At 44.4% G+C, this 17,999-nt stretch overlaps 1 protein-coding gene across 1 annotated transcript in view; it reads right to left on the bottom strand.

Moving 5' to 3' along the window:
- FRMPD2 (FERM and PDZ domain containing 2) overlaps positions 1 to 17,999 on the bottom strand; it is a 393,759-nt gene that overhangs the window by 199,641 nt on the left and 176,119 nt on the right. Inside the window, exons 18-21 of the mRNA XM_069240896.1 lie at positions 11,577 to 11,669; positions 8,113 to 8,220; positions 5,991 to 6,107; positions 4,894 to 5,258 (exon numbers count right to left, since the gene is read on the bottom strand). Coding sequence (XP_069096997.1) covers positions 4,894 to 5,258; positions 5,991 to 6,107; positions 8,113 to 8,220; positions 11,577 to 11,669 — 683 coding nt within the window. The remainder of the gene's footprint in view (positions 1 to 4,893; positions 5,259 to 5,990; positions 6,108 to 8,112; positions 8,221 to 11,576; positions 11,670 to 17,999) is intronic.

The raw sequence follows: 17,999 nt of genomic DNA, 5'->3' as shown, positions 1-17,999 counted from the left end.
ACAGAAAGGACCGAAGATGCTTGTGTGGTTTTGTCTGTAATACAGAAAGCACTGGCACACATATAGCACCAGAGCTATCACCAGAGGGTGTTCCCTCATTTGCATGGGTGTGTGGACTCATGCAAATGAGGGAACCCCTTTGCCTCTATGTTCGCGTTGTATTATAGACAAGGGGGCAGAGGCAAAGAAGCTGTCAGGAGGGGTATTGAAAGTGCGTCCCTTGATGACAGCCCTCTCGAGGGGAGTAAGGGGGTCCGATGAACCCCCCACACATCCCCCTTGCAGGTGGGTGTAGTCACTCACTGGACCCACCTGAAAGGGAATCTATAATTCCCTTTAAAAGTTGCCGCCTGCACAGTGAAACATGGAGCGGTCGTTTCAAAGCCGCTCCATTTTTCACTTGAATGTACTGCCCTTAGGGCAGCACGAGTTCGCAGCTGCCCCGGGTAGGTGCATTTAATGTAGTAGGGCGCGCTTTCTCTGTTTGCGCCTTGTGCACCTGCTTTAAGGTGCCCCATGGTGTAAACAGAGAAAGTGCACCCTATGTGTAAGATGGCCCCAGATGTACAAAGTATATAACAGTTGTCAAGTCTGCGATTCACTAAATCACAGGATTTCCACCTACTAACTGGCTTTTATAAATGTGCTAAACCCAATTTGCAGTTCAGTAGGTGGTTCACAAATAACAAAATGGGTCAAGAACTGCATTATAAAATCAATTTGGAAGGAGCGTGTTTAGGGCGCCCCTTCCATATTCCAACTCAACAGGCTATACATTAATTGCTTGCGACTACTGATAGGTTACTGGCTTGTAGAAGGAGGTAGCAACCCATTCGGAAAGGTAAAGGGGCCCTCTTGCATTTCCTACCCTTTGTGAAACAAAATGAATAGTTTGTTTGGGAGATGGCAGTAGTCCATGGAAACTGCTAACTCTTAAGCATTTATTAAAACAGTACATTTTTAACATGCTGACCCATTTCTTTACTCAAAAACAGGCTGCATTAAAAAAAATTGCACTTTATTTAAATCCGATTACAGACATGGTAGTCTGCTGACCCCAACAAGTCAACAAACCTGTGATGACATCCAATGAAAGTGAGTCCAAATTTGTGACCTATATCATAAACACTCAAGAGGTAGCTCAAACAGCCACCCACTTCAAAATCAGAACTGATTTGCAAAAAGTTAGTGCACAATTTGTGATAACGTTTTGTGAATCAATTTTTAGTACATCTGTCCCTATGCTATTGAATTTCTGTGAACATGAACTTTAGAGTTCACCGCTCCTGAGTTGTTTGTACATTTTCCACAATGCTTAAAGCACCAATAAGCAAAGTGCGCCACTTTGAAATCATGCGTGCAAACAACCGCATTTTCACAATGTTACGTTGAGCCACACAGTATTGACAGTGTGGTTGTTGGATTGCGCACCTCACTTGTTATACAGCCCCTGAATGTCATACGGTCTGATATACCACCATTTGTTATACTAGGGTGCATCAAACAGATGGCACGGGTAGTGGCCCATGCCGTGTTGGTTCTACTCTGGGTGCTTTCAGATTAGTTCATAACATGGTACAGAGTAGCAGGGCATACATCACCCTAGGTGCCCTTTAGACCACATGTTAAATCTAGAGGTAAACTTGACAGCAGAAAAACAGTTTTCACATGTGCTTACCCATCGATTTAGTATCGTGGGTTGAAATGTGTCATGAGTGATAAAGCGGTTATCAGCCTAGTGCTGTGCTAACAGCCGAGAGTTTCTCCCCCAGTGATTAAGGGCCATATTTATACTTTTTGACGCAAAACTGCGCTAACGCAGTTTTGCGCCAAAAAAATTAGCACCGGCTAACGCCATTCTGAAGCACCATGCGGGCGCCGTATTTATTCAATGACGTTAGCCGGCGTTAGCCGCCGGCGCTGTCTGGTGTGCGTTGAAAAAAACGACGTACACCAGCCAGCGCCGGCGTAGGGGGAAAATGGCATATGGGCGTCCACAAATGGTGCAAGTCAGGCTGAGGCAAAAAAATCGCCTCAACCCGATTTGCGCCATTTTTTTACGACGCCCATCCCCCATTAAAATGACTCCTGTCTTAGCAAAGACAGGAGTCATGCCCCCTTGTCCAATGGCCATGCCCAGGGGACTTCTGTCCCCTGGGCATGGTCATTGGGCATAGTGGCATGTAGGGGGGCACAAATCAGGCCCCCCTATGCCACAAAAAAAAATACTTACCTGGACTTACCTTAATGTCCCTGGGGTGGGTCCCTCCATCCTTGGGTGTCCTCCTGGGGTGGGCAAGGGTGGCAGGGGGTGTCCCTGGGGGCAGGGGAGGGCACCTCTGGGCTCATTCTGAGCCCACAGGTCCCTTAACGCCTGCCCTGACCCAGGCGCTAAAATCCGGCGCTAATGCGGGTTTTTTAGACCCACCCACTCCCGGGCGTCATTTTTGCCCGGGAGTATAAATACGACGCATATGCATCAGAGTCATTTTTTAAGACGGGAACGCCTACCTTGCATATCATTAACGCAAGGAAGGTGTTCACGCAAAAAAATGACGCTAACTCCATGAACTTTGGCGCTAGACGCGTCTAACGCCAAAGTATAAATATGGAGTTAGTTTTGCGTCGAATTTGCGTCGAAAAAAACGACACAAATTCAGCGCAAACGGAGTATAAATATGCCCCAAAGTTTTACTACATCACATTTTTCCATATAAAAAGTGGCGCACCGACGACACAAGGGGCTTATAAATAAGTCTCTCAGTATAAAATCAGCACACTCTCGTTGTTTGCACTGGACGCACCTTTTGAAAGGGGTGCCGGGCGCAAACAAGAAGAGTGCGCTGTATTCTGTAATACGGCCCGAGGTGTAGTGCTGTGCATATACTTCCACTGAAGGCAGTGTAAGCTTTCAATTCCTTTACCTGGAGTGAACTTTGCTTTTCCTGTACCAGAGATGAAGGGGCATATTTATACTCCGTTTGCGCCGAATTTGCGTCGTTTTTTTCAACGCAAATTCGACGCAAAACTAACTCTATATTTATACTTTGGCGTTAGATGCGTCTAGCGCCAAAGTTCATGGAGTTAGCGTCATTTTTTTGCGTGAACACCTTCCTTGCGTTAATGATATGCAAGGTAGGCGTTCCCGTCTTAAAAAATGACTCCGATGCATATGCGTCGTATTTATACTCCCGGGCAAAAATGACGCCCAGGAGTGGGCGGGTCTAAAAAACCCGCATTAGCGCCGGATTTTAGCGCCTGGGTCAGGGCAGGCGTTAAGGGACCTGTGGGCTCAGAATGAGCCCAGAGGTGCCCTCCCCTGCCCCCAGGGACACCCCCTGCCACCCTGGCCCACCCCAGGAGGACACCCAAGGATGGAGGGACCCACCCCAGGGACATTAAGGTAAGTCCAGGTAAGTATTATTTTTTTTTTTTTTTTGTGGCATAGGGGGGCCTGATTTGTGTCCCCCTACATGCCACTATGCCCAATGGCCATGCCCAGGGGACAGAAGTCCCCTGGGCATGGCCATTGGGCAAGGGGGCATGACTCCTGTCTTTGCTAAGACAGGAGTCATTTCAATGGGGGATGGGCGTCGTAAAAAAATGGCGCAAATCGGGTTCTGGCGATTTTTTTGCCTCAGCCTGACTTGCACCATTTGTGGACGCCCATACGCCATTTCCCCCCTACGCCGGCGCTGGCTGGTGTACGTCGTTTTTTTCAACGCACACCAGACAGCGCAGGCGGCTAACGCCGGCTAACGTCATTGAATAAATACAGCGTCGCATGGCGCTTCAGAATGGCATTAGCCGGCGCTAATTTTTTTGGCGCAAAACTGCGTTAGCGCAGTTTTGCGTCAAAAAGTATAAATATGGCCCGAAGTGTTCTGTCCATCTATCTGGGGTGAATTACTCTTCATTTTGCCTGGATGAAGTTTGGGCCTTGTGTCTGCGGGAAAGGCAGGGGACGACTTGATCTCTCAGTTTATGAGGTCAAGCTTCATATTCATATTAAAGAAAGGGATGAAACGTGGTCTGATGGCTCTTGACATAATGGTTCTTGTGTATTGGCTTGTACATAAGGAAAGGCTACGCTCAGTGAGTCTGGAGTGAACTAGTTGGGATGTAAGACAAAACCATTCATGAGTACGCAAAGTAATACTACAGCAACAATGTTTTTTACATACTCTTATATGGCTTTGCAAATCAGCCAGCGACTGAAATTCCACATTAGTATATTAGTGCAAGTGAAAAAGAACATAGACCTTTTTTATTTGTATAGAAAAGACTGCACATGACTGCATAGGACTAATCCCTGAACATTTCCATTATATTTCCATCTTAAATGTTTTGGGGCTAATTTACAAAGGAATATAAGAGTATGTAAAACAGTATTACAGCAGTACTACTTTATACACTCCAAAACGTCTTTATGCCCATGCTTATCTAAAAAAAAAAGCACCCAGCTGGTGTAATGCCTGCTCATTATGTAGCAGAGGTACAGTTCCTTCAGAATGTTCTTCATGCGGCATAGGTAAAGTCTGATCCTCAGACCCGAGTCTTGTACTTACCTTCATTTGCTCATCACGGAGGACACTGCAATTATAATAATCAGGGTTTATAGCTACTGGAACAGAGAATGCATTGCCATAAAATAGAAACAAGGCAGCCCAAGTAAATGAGCAATTACTAAACCAATGATGGGGTTGAGTAGTATTGCAAACTTATTAGTATAGAAATGTAGAGATTTTAATATCAACTGACACCTGGGAGGAGCCTTTGATGGCATTTTTTGGAGAGCTGTTTTGCACTGAGGTACAATGGAAAGGGACGTCTACAGCTTTGCTACATCAAGGTGTAAGAGTTATGAAACTGCCAATCCACTTAGGCGGTTACCTTGTTACCAATTCTATTCCGTGAATGTGCGGGATCCACAGAGCTCCTTCCGGACTCCAACGCCCGAGATAGCACACCTTCCAGGATGGATGTATTCAGCTCCAGTCCCTGAGAAGATAAGGCGGTGCTACTGCTCCATTCATTAGTGGGAGAGTCATAATTTGTTTGAGAATCACGATTCGGCCACTGTTCCTTTATGTGAGGATTTTGACTTGTTGCAGGGCCATGACGGCTTCCTTTTATGTGATGCTCAAGATGGCTCCCTGGCTCCATAGAGTAAGAGGCGTGGCTGCTTCGCTCACTCCCTGTGGCTGATATTCCTGAGCTAACACTGTTGCTTTTGGTCAGCACGCCCTCCAGTGTTCCTGTGAAAATAGGGTGAGAACATTAGCAGGTTTCAATAGAAGGGGCCAGACTGGCATAAGAGATACATGTGGGATTAAACTTGTACAGAAGGTAATGTGAAGTAACAGGCATAAGAGATATGTCCAGAACAAATGGGTCGAGCAGAGATTTGGGATGGCTGTAGAGATAAAAGATTTAGGGCATGCAATGATGTTGGAGCTGGGAACAAATAGTGGGGGAAGGGTTCATGTTGGGGTTGGGGTAAGCAAATTAAAGCAGGATTGTTGGTGGGGTAGAGATCCGATCAAGGTCTGGAACATGATAGTGAGTGCAGGAGTCAGAAGATATGAGAGATAGGGAGGGTGTTTGGAATATATGTTTGGAGACTAATATAATGGTGTAGAGGAAAGATTGGGATTGGAGAAGAGGCTGTTCCGGTGTCTGTGACATGGGATGGAGAGAAGTCATGGAAGACAGCAATCAAATAAAAGGGCTACAAGGAAGATGTTCCAGCACAGATTTAGTAGAAGCAGGGTTTCACAAGCATGTGCAGCTACGGCTAGTGGTTTGAGGCATGTAATGGGACTGTGTCAGAAATTTAGGGAGTATATGAGTGGGGTTGGAGGTAAGGGTTTGGGACTAAGAATGGTGGTATGTAAGGAACTGAGCTATTGGAATGTGTTACAGGTCAAAGAGAGGATTCAAGGAAGGTTTTGTATAAAACTGTTTGGAAACCATGAGCTGTTACAAACCTTTTGGTTGAGAAACAATCAATTCTACTTCTTCTGGTGAGTTCTGTACAATATTCACAGCTGTATTAAAAGTGACACCCTCCAGACTTATCCTGTTAAGTGAGATCAATCTTCCCCCTGAAAAGAAACAAGCAGAATGTGTGTTCTGATAAAGAGACTCATGGGCGGATTAATAACTCATGTTTTCTTTCATAGGTAATGTTCACCACACTTAGCACACCATTCAAACTATGAACAAAATGCACACTCTGCTGGACTGCAGTTTACTCATGACATTCAGTACTGCACAGCACATCAATTGAGCACTAGTACTAACTTATGGTTTTGCACAATTCAATGTCTAATGTGCCAAGATATGGTCTCTGTATGCACATTATTAAAACTTTAGTCCAAGTCTTTGAGCTTCAATTGTATAGTATCAATGCTGTTTTCAACATCTTTGATCTTGGAGTACATTTTAACAATTCCTTCTCTACGACCTTAGGTTCTGGACTTCACATTATCCAACCCTTAATTCTGACATCTAATCACAGGTTGCACAGTAGTTTTCCTTAAGTTCAGACTATAGATCATGAGTGCATCTTACTTAAGCATTTGTGCTGGCTTTTTGTAATAGACTGCAAATTTTAAAGTGTTTGATTTCACTTCATCTTAGAGCTGTACACTTTTCTCATCTTTAGTATTGTACTCTACCCAAGCTTCATTCATGACCTTTGTTTTTGTACTCATTAGTCTTTGGCTTGTGTACCAGAGCAAACCTTTGCATTGATCCTGGGCTACGATTTAAGCAAACTTTGATTCTGCTCTCATTTGTTTTCTTACTGAGTATGAGCTAGGTTTTAAAGCAATTATGAGATTTGGCCTTTGACTGCCCATTACAGCAGTGCCAGGTCTTTTTCTTTAAAACTGAGTTTGAATCCTGGACTGCCAGATACCAAGCTTCAGTTTTGGGCTTTAGATGCTACAAGAAACAACCTACAATCTGCAGACTGAAATTACAGTAGCCTTAATCAATTGGCAGTGCTCAACACTTAATCATAGCAAGACAACAAGCCTAGAAGTCTAGAACAAGAACAAGAGTGTGAACTTTTGTTTGGAGCCTCTTCAATAAAGCCATCAAGAGCCAGTTGATCTGCAGCTGATTCGAAGGAAGACGGCACTCAGAGTTGTATTGAGTTAGGTAGTCATGCTCATGATTCATGGGAATTCCTCTTAAGCTAAACTTCCATCCATGAACCTGTAATGTTGTATGTAGCCTACAGAACTTCAACTTACTCCAACGTTTTCAGTAATGTTCCACCACTCAGAAAAATGATGGCTTTTAATCCTTGATTATGCTGCCCCACTTCTACATTACATCCTAACTTATTTCCAACAGCAGCATACTCCATTCTGTTTTACAACCCCCATCCTCGCAGTTGCAGCATTCTTTCTGTACCAATGCAATGAGCAATCAAAAACACTTCCATTAATGTAGGTCATGCTGCTTCTAATTAATGTTCTAGATTGAATGCTTCGTTCTTCACTTATTCCCCACTGTTCTAACCATGTTCCCCTGATACTTTCTGTGACCTTCATACATTAAGCTCTCATTTTGACAACCTTTTTTCTGTCCTACTATTGTTATCAGCGAATGTAATTCATTAAAATGCAATAAAGTGATTAAGTCAGGCCATATAGTGTAAATGTCTTAGCTAAAATGCCTGTACGCGTGACGTTTAATGCTGGCAATCAAACAAGGGCTTGTTTCGTGATTGAAAGTCACAATTGAAGCTCAAGTTTTCTTCTGTCATGACTTACTTTTTTGCCAGAAACTCAAGACTGAAAACCATAGGTTTTGAGCAATTTACTTAATTTACCTAAGCACCGATTCTGAGCTGTTGGATTTGGCTTTAATGGCCCAAGATACTGTCTTGCTGTACGAACCTGAGCTATGATACTGAACAAACATTTTTGAAGCCCACTCTGTTCAGCTCTGTTTGGCCCTGAAGTGTAATTCTGGGGTACAACATACCTGGCCCTTTTACCATTGGATTTCGTTTTAGAATAGCAGAAAAGGACTGCAGATTTGTCTTTTGGTTTTGTGATTTAGACTATCAGGAGTTGTAACTGCAATACTCACCAGGCTTGATGTGCCCATCTTTGTCTGCAGGGCCCCCAGGAATGACGGAGGCAATGAAGATTCCAAGGTCTAACTTTCCTAGGTGTTCTCCTCCAATGATCACAAACCCTGTAAAAAGTAAAATGATGTGGTGTACATAATTTCAGTGGAGTAGCATTTTGCCAGGTCCAACTAAGACAACTATTATGTGTCATGGAATACAAACTGTTACTCAAATCTGCTCACTGTTTTAATACTCCACCATCCACACTCTTCACCTCAATCCCATTCAGCCAAAAGCTATTTCCTTCCCTCATCATAAATACTTCACTGACGTACAGAACAATATGTGGACCATTTTCCATAGGCTCTAGAACGCAGTCTATTAGTCAACACTGTTTTCTCCTAATCAGAACATGTTATAAATGTTTGCCCCACATCAAGCCACAGAATACCACCTGTCATGTGCAAACAAAGCTTCCCTGAGCATACCCCACCTATTGTCATAGAGACCCTTTGTCTGGTGCCCTGTTGAGTTTCACTGTAGCATCTTACAGAACCTGTGTCTTCTAAGCATGGAATGTTTCAAAAGGCTTCATCCGCCACCTGAAATAGAGACCAATTCCAACTGCCCTGAGCCCAACTCCAATACACATATTGCCCTACTACAGTAACTCGATACTTCTACTGCTTTAGTGGGGCTGACTGGTGAGGACATGGGGCCTGATTTAGATCTTGGCGATCGCACCGCACCCGAGAAGACCGCCAAGTTGATGGTCTTCCGCCCACCTAATTTAGATATGTTACAGCTGATCCGAAGACCGCGACAACGGAATGCTCTTCCTAGCAGCCAGGCAAGGTGTTTCTGCAGGCCCATTTTTAAGTGTTACAGTTGGACAGGATGTGTACTGGCAGCAGTTTGCTGACAGAGGGAGGACATCACTAGACCCAATGGACATCGGACAATGCCAGCCGCCGTGGAATAGAGGTAAACCACATACACACTCTCTACCCTTCATATATGGGTCCTCCTGCATCACACACAACAAAACCACAACAATGAACACACTCATTTACACAAACACACGCACACACAAGAAAAATTACACACATCACAACAGTGACTGCTACACAGCAACATGCACATGCATTCTGCATGCAGCAACGCAACTCAAAATACACAACATCCACGCCATATGCAAGTGGCACACATACTAATACAGCCACATCACCCACTACAACTCCCTCCACTTCACCCAGCCGATCGTATTCCACAAACATTTACATGTACTGACTCACACACACAACACAAGCACAACATGAGAAGTACAGATCCCATTGCAATGTGCACACATCGGCACAGTTGACAAGTATGAATGTACCATCATTGTGGTGCCAGCATTAATTTGGCAATAAATACTGATGGCATAATGACAGCTGTGAATGTGTTCGATATGTGTTGTGCACCAATGTGTGCCCATCCATATCTGATCCACCCGTGTCCCCGACATGTGCATGTCAAGGTAAATTTAAAAAAATACTGTAACATGTATATGTCTGTAGTGGTCCCGTGCACATGTGCAGTGAACCTGAAATTATACACAGCCAATGCGGGTTGCCTACCTTCGTGTCCAGATATAGGGGGAAGTCATGTTTTCTACAGAGTACTGTGGTAGCAGCGACAGAGGGTCCTGTTCAGTCGTGTCCAGACAGAAATGGAAGTGGTATGGAGAGAAACAATGAATATTCCCCCTTTTTTCCCACAATCCGCCAAGTAATAAGTGGAGGTCGGACCACCACTTTTTAATAGGCGGTATGGCACATCAAATTCTGCTTGGCACAAAGTGTGGCTGGAGTCCCGCCGTCAGCCGTACTTTCCTATGGCGGCGTCAATGCGGATGGGAAAGCTTGGGGTAGTCAGCGGGACTCAGGCGGGTTAAAGTCTATGGGACCACCAACATCTAAATACGGTGGGCGAACTGTCATAGTGGCGGATGGGTTTTCAGTCAGAAAACCAATGCCGGGATCATTACCGCCAACTTCTAAATCAGGCCCAAGGTGAGGACACTTTAAAGCACACACAGCTATGATAGGTATGGTACACATACAGAGATAAAAGTGCAAACCGAACAAGCTATCAAACTTACATTTTCCTATAGGAGTTTAGACTGATTCTTTTAATCATAACTGCATTTGGAAGATCAACATTTTCTCAAATGGAATCACATAAGAACCAGTTGAATCATGGGTGGCTCGTAGCTTATTGGCTAATCTGTAATAAAACAATGTCCTTGTAAACAACCAATGTACAAGAGGCAAGACAGGTTGTCCTGTGGAATATGGGATATACAGAGATCATGCTAGCTGACTGCAGACGACTGGAGGGACTGTGCAAGAGATGTGCTTTAGTTTTACAAAGTATGGAATACATAAAGGTGAGGGCTCAGCAAGCATGTAGTGTGCAAGCCACTCTTGTCATATAATTTGACTTATACGCCTTTTAAGAGCCCCACCCCCAATATTATGCATTTATTGCTTATTGAGGTTTTAGACTATGTGAGATTTTATTTCTTTGGAATAGCTGATTTATTTGTTTTAAATATTGTGCAACAGTGTGTTTTTATTGCGGGTATATTGTGTGTTGGATAGTGTGCCTTTAGTTCATATATTCATACATTCGAGTCGCTGCTTCTTAGGAAAAATCATAAGAGTTATAGGCTTCAACATGAGCGTGAAAGAGAATTTCCATGTTTTTTCTCTCACAGTACATGAGAATCATGAGGTTTTTTCCAGAGATACGTAGGGACCTCGAAGACATTCTAGAAAGTAGAGCAGTGTGGCTTATAGCTGAGCCACACCAAGGTTGTCTGCTCCATCAGTCTCATAGATTCTTTCCTGCAGGGATATAAGTTGGCCTCATATCACAGACAGATCCACAAACTGTAATAACATATAACGTTTAGCTACATATCTGTTTTAATTCTGTTGAAATAATGTGTCCTAATTATGGCAAACCCTTTGGTATTTAGAGATATGGCAGGCAGAGTTCTCACAAAATGCGCCATGTAATATATTGCCTGCTTTCATAATACTTTTATCTGTGCCTTTGCTATATTCTTGATGTCTGCAATTATTTTGCACATGTATTCTGCTGTTAAATTGACTAACAATAAAACCTTTAGAAATAACAGTGTGGATTTCTTGTGTGTGTGCACCTGTGACGAAAGATAGCCAAAAACTACAACAACAATAATTGAAAACTTGCCTGTTCCTTCTGCTTAAAGTTGGTAAATTGGTCCACACCTGTGCTTGCCTAACGGTAAAGAAAGCTCCACCAGGTCATGTTTACATAAGACTTGCGAAAACACAACACTTTCACATGCTTTCCATCACAAATCGTTCTGGAAATTTTGCAGAAAGTTCAAAGGGGCACAACTCCATAAAGCCTATGGGAAGTTCTTTAGTACGTCATGCTTTTTACCCACCAAAGCCATGTTTTGGATCTCTCTTAAGAGTCACGCAAATGATCTCACGCTCTGGTCCCACAGTAGACTTCTCTCCGGTGCTGCTTGTTGAGCCTGTAATCACAAATTAATCTTTCATTGTGTGCGTTCATATGTCCTTAGTCCAATAGCTAACAATAGCTCAGATTCTATAAGTTGATTAAACCTCACTTCATAAGGTAGGAAATATTAAATCACTTAATGAACGCATCTATCAATAAAAGAGTCAAGTTGTTCGATATTTCCCCAGTCCTGTAAAGAAAAAAATCACAAATTCACCAATACATTTTCTATTAGCCAGTAAATCCTAACTACATCATGTATCTTGTCAAAAATTATATATACTACCATGCTTATATCTAGACATTTTTAATGCAAAAATCAAAACAGCCATCAATCCATCATTCACTAAACGAATAATCTTCTATCCAGAGACATCTTTCTAAAGTACACCGTTGGCTATAAAACTGGTATCTACATGGCTTTGTATACACAAAGCTGAAAATAAGGTGGCAAATCTGAATGGTAAAAGCTACTTCCTGACTATATGTGCTTGTGAAAGTTAATTTGAGGACAGCATTAGAATGGGTATTAGCCAAGTGGGAGAAATTGGGGTGTTGGTTAAGGGGGTGAAACCCTAATCAAGCAACAGTCACAATCCTTATCAGTGTTAACCACAAAAAGTCACTAAATTAACCTGTGCTTAACCCTCTGGTAGCTTGGCACAAAAGCAGTCAGGCTTAACTTAGAGTAAAGTATGTGTAAAGTACTTATGCAGCCCCCAAACAGATATAAAGCGAAAACACAACACAAGAAAAATTCCACCACAGTTTAGAAAAATAGATTAAAATTAAATAAATTATTTGAAACCAAAACAATAAAAATCCAATCAGTAGAACTGGAGATATGCCTTTTCAAAGATTTAAAGTAAGTATAGTGCCCAAAGGCACAAAGCGCCACTCACTGTTATCCGGTCTTATATCACACTGGGTGAAAGTCATACGTTCAGGCCACTCATGATGGAGCGTGGGCTAGATACAGAGATCAGGTTAGTCCCCCTAAAAAAAATGATCTTCTAAAGTATGGAAAGGAGTTCTGTTCGCTGCTGAGGAGACTATGAGAGGCAGGGAGAGACTTGCGGTTGGTCGTTGCTGTAGCACGAAGAGAAGGCTAGACATCACGGGCAGTTGTTGCTATACCTCAAAGATCCTAGCAGGCTTCGTGGATGGTCAAGGCTGGAAATTCACATTGGCCGTCACCGGTGACTGCTCGTGCTGTAGCGTGAAGTGCAGATTTCGCATTGACGTTCGTTGTTGGTGGTCACTGTAGCACAAAGAGTCAGGTTTACTGGTGTTGGCGGTCAGTGTGGGCAGAAAAATCTTGTCATGAATGGACCCATTCACTGTCGTGAATAGCCCAAAACCTCAGGATTTTTAAGTTTCTTCAAGGGAGAGCTCGAATGATGCCACACCAAAGGTTGTTGATCTGGGAGGCACCTCTTCGGGATCAGAAACTCACTCCAGCAGAGGCCAGCAAGGCTCAGGCAGGACCAGTTTCGGCAGGTCAGCTGGTCACTTGAAGAGTGGCCTCTGAAGCTTGTTGTGTCCCTGTAGCTCAGTACAGGTCAGTCAGCTGACCCATGAAGTCACTTCAACCAAGGATGATGGGTGCATGTCCAGTCTTCCTTCTCAGTAAGCAGGACAGACCTCAAGCAGCAGGGCACCCTTCTTCTGTACTACCCAAAGGTCCAGGAACAAGAAGAGTGGCTCTGAAGGGCCTCTTTTTAAACCTGGTGCACACATTAAAGTGGGAGAAGCTTCTGGAGTTTTCCCTTACGGAGGTGTCTCGAATTTCATACCTCCATGCCCTAGTCCCTTTCTGTCTGGGGGCACAATGGGCTAGTGTGAAGTCCTTTGTATGTGAGCTGACCCAATGTCTTTGAAGTGCAAGTGTGGTAGATGACAGCTCTGCCTCCGCATCAAATCAGGAAGGCCCATTGTGCCAACACCTGAATCCTATATTGTGATACTGTCTAGGAAGAATACACAAAGGCCAACTACACCTAGTCATGTGACATAGGATACAGGCTGCAGGCACCAACTGGTTATGACAAGAAAATGCCAACTTTCCAGTTGTAGCATTTTTAGAATTGTAACTTGAAACATGACTTTCAAATTATAAGTTTTCAGACACCACACATATCTTTTCCACCTGCTCCCAATCAAATGTTATCACTTACTAAATGTTATAAGGTTCAAGTGTTATCCTATGTGAGGGGTATGCCCTGCAATAGTGAAAAACGATTGTGAAAGATTTTAACTACCAAGTCATGGAAAACTTAAATATACATGTCCCACTTTTTAAATATAATGCACTTTGACCTATAGGCTGGTTAGGGCCTATGCTAAAGATGACTTAAATGTAATAACAAGCATTTGCAATGCAAAGGGTCTCACATTTTCTCGAGTTAGAGCTATTAGCATTGTAAATTCCTAACTGGACTTTTCTTGCCACATAAATTGAAAATGAAAAGTAAAACAGTTGACACAAGTGAGCTGATTCAAAGCGCCACAGCTGCCATGAGCATGAGCTCGGAGGAGAGACACAAAAGGAAAAAGAAGTTCGCTTGCAGTCAAACATATCAGCAAAAGTGCAATTATCCCTGTTAACAGGGTCAATGGCCAAGGTGGTAATAAAACTGCCCCAAGGAGGGACAAACGTAAAGCATTTACCAATGATGAAACAGAACAATAATGGTGGTACTGGTAATTGTTAATGCACTTCCACGGTACTGTCCAAGTTAGGTGCGTAATTATATCTAGCAATGGTGCAAGTGGTCTAGTGCCCTACCACCTATGGGCACACATAGGGCCTAATTCTGAGTCTGACGGGCGGCGGAGGCCGCCCGCCAGACTTCCCCCCTCCGAAATACCGCTCCGCGGTCGAAAGACCGCGGAGGGTATTCCGAGTTTTCCCCTGGGCTGGCGGGCGGTCTTCGCAAGACCGCCCGCCAGCCCAGGGGAAAACTCCCTTCCCACGATGACGCCGGCTCGTAATAGAGCCGGCGGAGTGGGAAGGTGCGACGGGTGCAGTTGCACCCGTCGCGTATTTCAGTGTCTGCTTAGCAGACACTGAAATATTTTTAGGGGCCCTCTTACGGGGGCCCCGCGACTCCCCCTCCCGCCATCCGGTTCCCGGCGGGAGAACCGCCAGGAACTGGATGGCGGGAGGGGGAGTCGGAATCCTCCATGGCTGCGGAGCGCGCTCCGCAGCCATGGAGGATTCCTACGAGCGGCGGAAAGTCAGCGGGAGACCGCTGGCTTTCCGCGTCTGACCGCGGCTAAACCGCCGCGGTCAGAATGCTCGTAGGAGCACCGCCAGCCTGTTGGCGGTGCTCCTGTGGTCGGTGGCCCTGGCGGCCACCGACCGCCAGGGTCGGAATGACCCGCATAATGTGTATACTAGTATACACAGTGAATATGTACATATATAAGACCACAGCACACAAGCATACGTAGAGTTAGTGCGGTATACAAAGTTAGAATTAGGTAATACACATATGATAATGAATAGTAAGGTCCTCCTCTTAATGTTCCAGAGAGGTTTTAATTGCATCAAAAAGTTGTAAACCAATATGTGCAGCATGTAAGCACAGCCAACACGTGTTTCGTCACACAGTGACTTTTTCAAGGCTGTAAAAGATACAATTATACATATATTTAGTTTTAAGGTGAAAAAAAGGAACTGTAGGTGTCAGAGTTTGTATATGTAAATAATACAGACATGATCAACAAATAAATAAAAAGTCGAAGGGTGTGTTGTTGACTTGACCCAGACAAGGTGTTCAAGTTTAAGGTAACAAACCTTCGTGCACAAGAGAATAAAGTGGTAGATACCCCATGTGACAAGAAGATCTGGTATAATTTCAAGAAAGAGTGAGGAGGGGCGGAAAGCCCGACCATCAAGATAGTTATGAGAAAATTGTGATTTAAAAGTGAATTCCGGGAGTGGGAGTAGAAAGAACGAGTATGTGCAGGTGTACGTGCGGGGTACAAGGCGAGTGTAGGAGTCATGCGGAAGCTAAACAGTTTGTTAAAGGAACGTACCAATGAAGTTGCAGAGAGTCCAGGAATTGGCCAAACGAGATGACAAGAGTACTTGCGCTACAGAAGTGTATGAGAGGAAAGATAATTCCAAAAAGAAAAAATAATAATATAAACTCGAGAGGGGGGCGGTAGTGTGAGAACTAGTGCGTCAAAAGCATGAGGGCACGGCAAATCACATGAGCGAGAGATCACAAATGCTGACGTATATATATGTACCTGTAAGTGCGTCCAACAAAGTATTAGAATAGATATGGTAGGAGTGTCTGGAGTGTGAGGGGAGTTGAAGCTGTCGTGGATGTCGTGATTTTTCGGTGGAAGGCGGTTGCTAGGGCGTCGCATAGTTCTTGGGAGGGGGTGATGTAGTTGACGGTGGCATTTGGGTTGGAGAGTTCTTTTACTATGCTGAATCCTTATGTTTTTCAGACATTTGTGGGATAATAAAAATGGCCCACTAACCAGTGCCCAGTCTTGAACTATCCCAGATGCCCAGCAGTGGAGTATCATGTTCCAAAGTTAAGATGATCTCTGTACACCTGAGGGGACCACTACTCTCCTGACTGCACCTGGTTTGGGGTCCCTGGCCTCTGTGTACAGCAGGCCATCCTCCCAATAGTCTGAGTACCACTGGCATCTCCTTCATCTTTCTTGCCAGCTTGATGCCTGAAGCTCTCGAGCGTTGGTCACCTTCTTTGCTCCTGGCAAAGGTCTTCTCTGGAGGGACACCCTGAACTGGGAAGCTCTGCCAAGTCAGGCCAAGTTTTCATAGCTGCAGTTCCCTCCTCAGGCAACAGGGCCTCACCATGGGGTGAGTTCTCACCTTGATCCTGTGTGGAATTAGAGGCTGGGTTAGCAGTCATCTTGCCCTTAAGGTGCTTGACCATAATTTCAAGAGCCAGCTCCTTACCTTTACCCTGGTGTGCAGCCTGTGCCCTTGTTGTCTTACACACACACACACACATACACACACATACACACACACACGGAAACACACCATTTCTGCAGGAGCCCTCTTTCCTACCTCTACCCATGCAGATGTTTCCAAACCATTGCCCAATAGACACTGCTAGAATAGCAGGAAACACAACCACCTTCTTTGGGTCTATAACTCCTCCAAACTCTAAGTTCACCAAAGCCTTTGGATGAATCCTAGTCTCCTTGTCAGCATTGGTATTAAGGTGACTTGCACGAGGGATCATTTTGTCTGGGGAAACCAGTTTGGCTGTCACCATGGTGACACTGGCACCTGTATCCCCCCCAGACTCTACCTCAGTCCCATTGATTCTTGGTCACTGCCTATTCTTCTCCAAGCGTAGATGCAAGACACCCAAGGGTTCAATGTCCACCCCTACCAGAGAAACCAAGGTAGCCTCAGTGTAACCTCTGACCTCTCCAGAGTCCATCTCTACTCCCATCCCAATGCTAATAACACAATTGGATTGCCCCTCAGTGGGGGGCTTCTTGGGGCAACTTGCATCAACCTTTTTATGCCAAGGCTGCTGGCAGTCAACACATGTCCCAGCCTTCATGGGATCCCAGTGTTTTCCCTGATACCTCTTTTTTTTGGACTGGGAAGAGTCTCGAGCACACCCTCAGAATTCTTTTGGGGGCCTGAGGGGGACTCTGTTTTCACTTTTGTCAGTCCTAGATCCTTTCCCCTGCTGAGAAGTTTGTGCACCATTCTTGGAGTCACCTCCACCTTGGGCCTTGGTCTGGGTTACCCTGGACCTAATCCATTTGTCAGCTATCTTCCCCAGCTCTCTGGGAGAAGACAACTCTGAATTCACCAGATGCTGTGACCATTTCTTTGTATAACAATTAGTCAGTATATGCTCTTTTATTGAAATATTATATAGCCCTTCATAAGTGTCAACTTTATTGCCCTTTACCCAGCTCACTAGTGCTTTGGCTAAGGAGTCAAAGTCTACTAAAGTTTGGTTTGACCTTTTCGGGTATCCCTAAATTTCACTCTGTACTCCTCTGCGGCAAGTCTAAACCCTTCAATCAGGGTCACTTTCATATGGGGATAGGACTCAGCCACTTCCTCAGGAAGGGTCAGAAGTCCATCTCTGACCTTAGCTGGGAATAACTCCCAAAGATGAACCTTTCTCATTCTGCAGCATCTCCCAGATGCTGCAAACCACTTGTCTATGCCATCACGTGCACTCTATGCTGGGACACTCCCTTTGGGGACCTTAGGGTCAAATGAACCCTCACTTTCCTTATTTAAACTGCTGCCACCATCTTTGCGAACTAGTCCCTTCTCTCTTCTAGGACCATTCTCTTCGAGCTCAAGCTTCCT

This window comes from Pleurodeles waltl, chromosome 6, assembly GCF_031143425.1.
Source record: "Pleurodeles waltl isolate 20211129_DDA chromosome 6, aPleWal1.hap1.20221129, whole genome shotgun sequence".
NCBI classification, from domain to species: domain Eukaryota; kingdom Metazoa; phylum Chordata; class Amphibia; order Caudata; family Salamandridae; genus Pleurodeles; species Pleurodeles waltl.
Note: the sequence above shows the minus strand (reverse complement) of the source record. Positions and strands in the feature narration are given on the sequence as shown.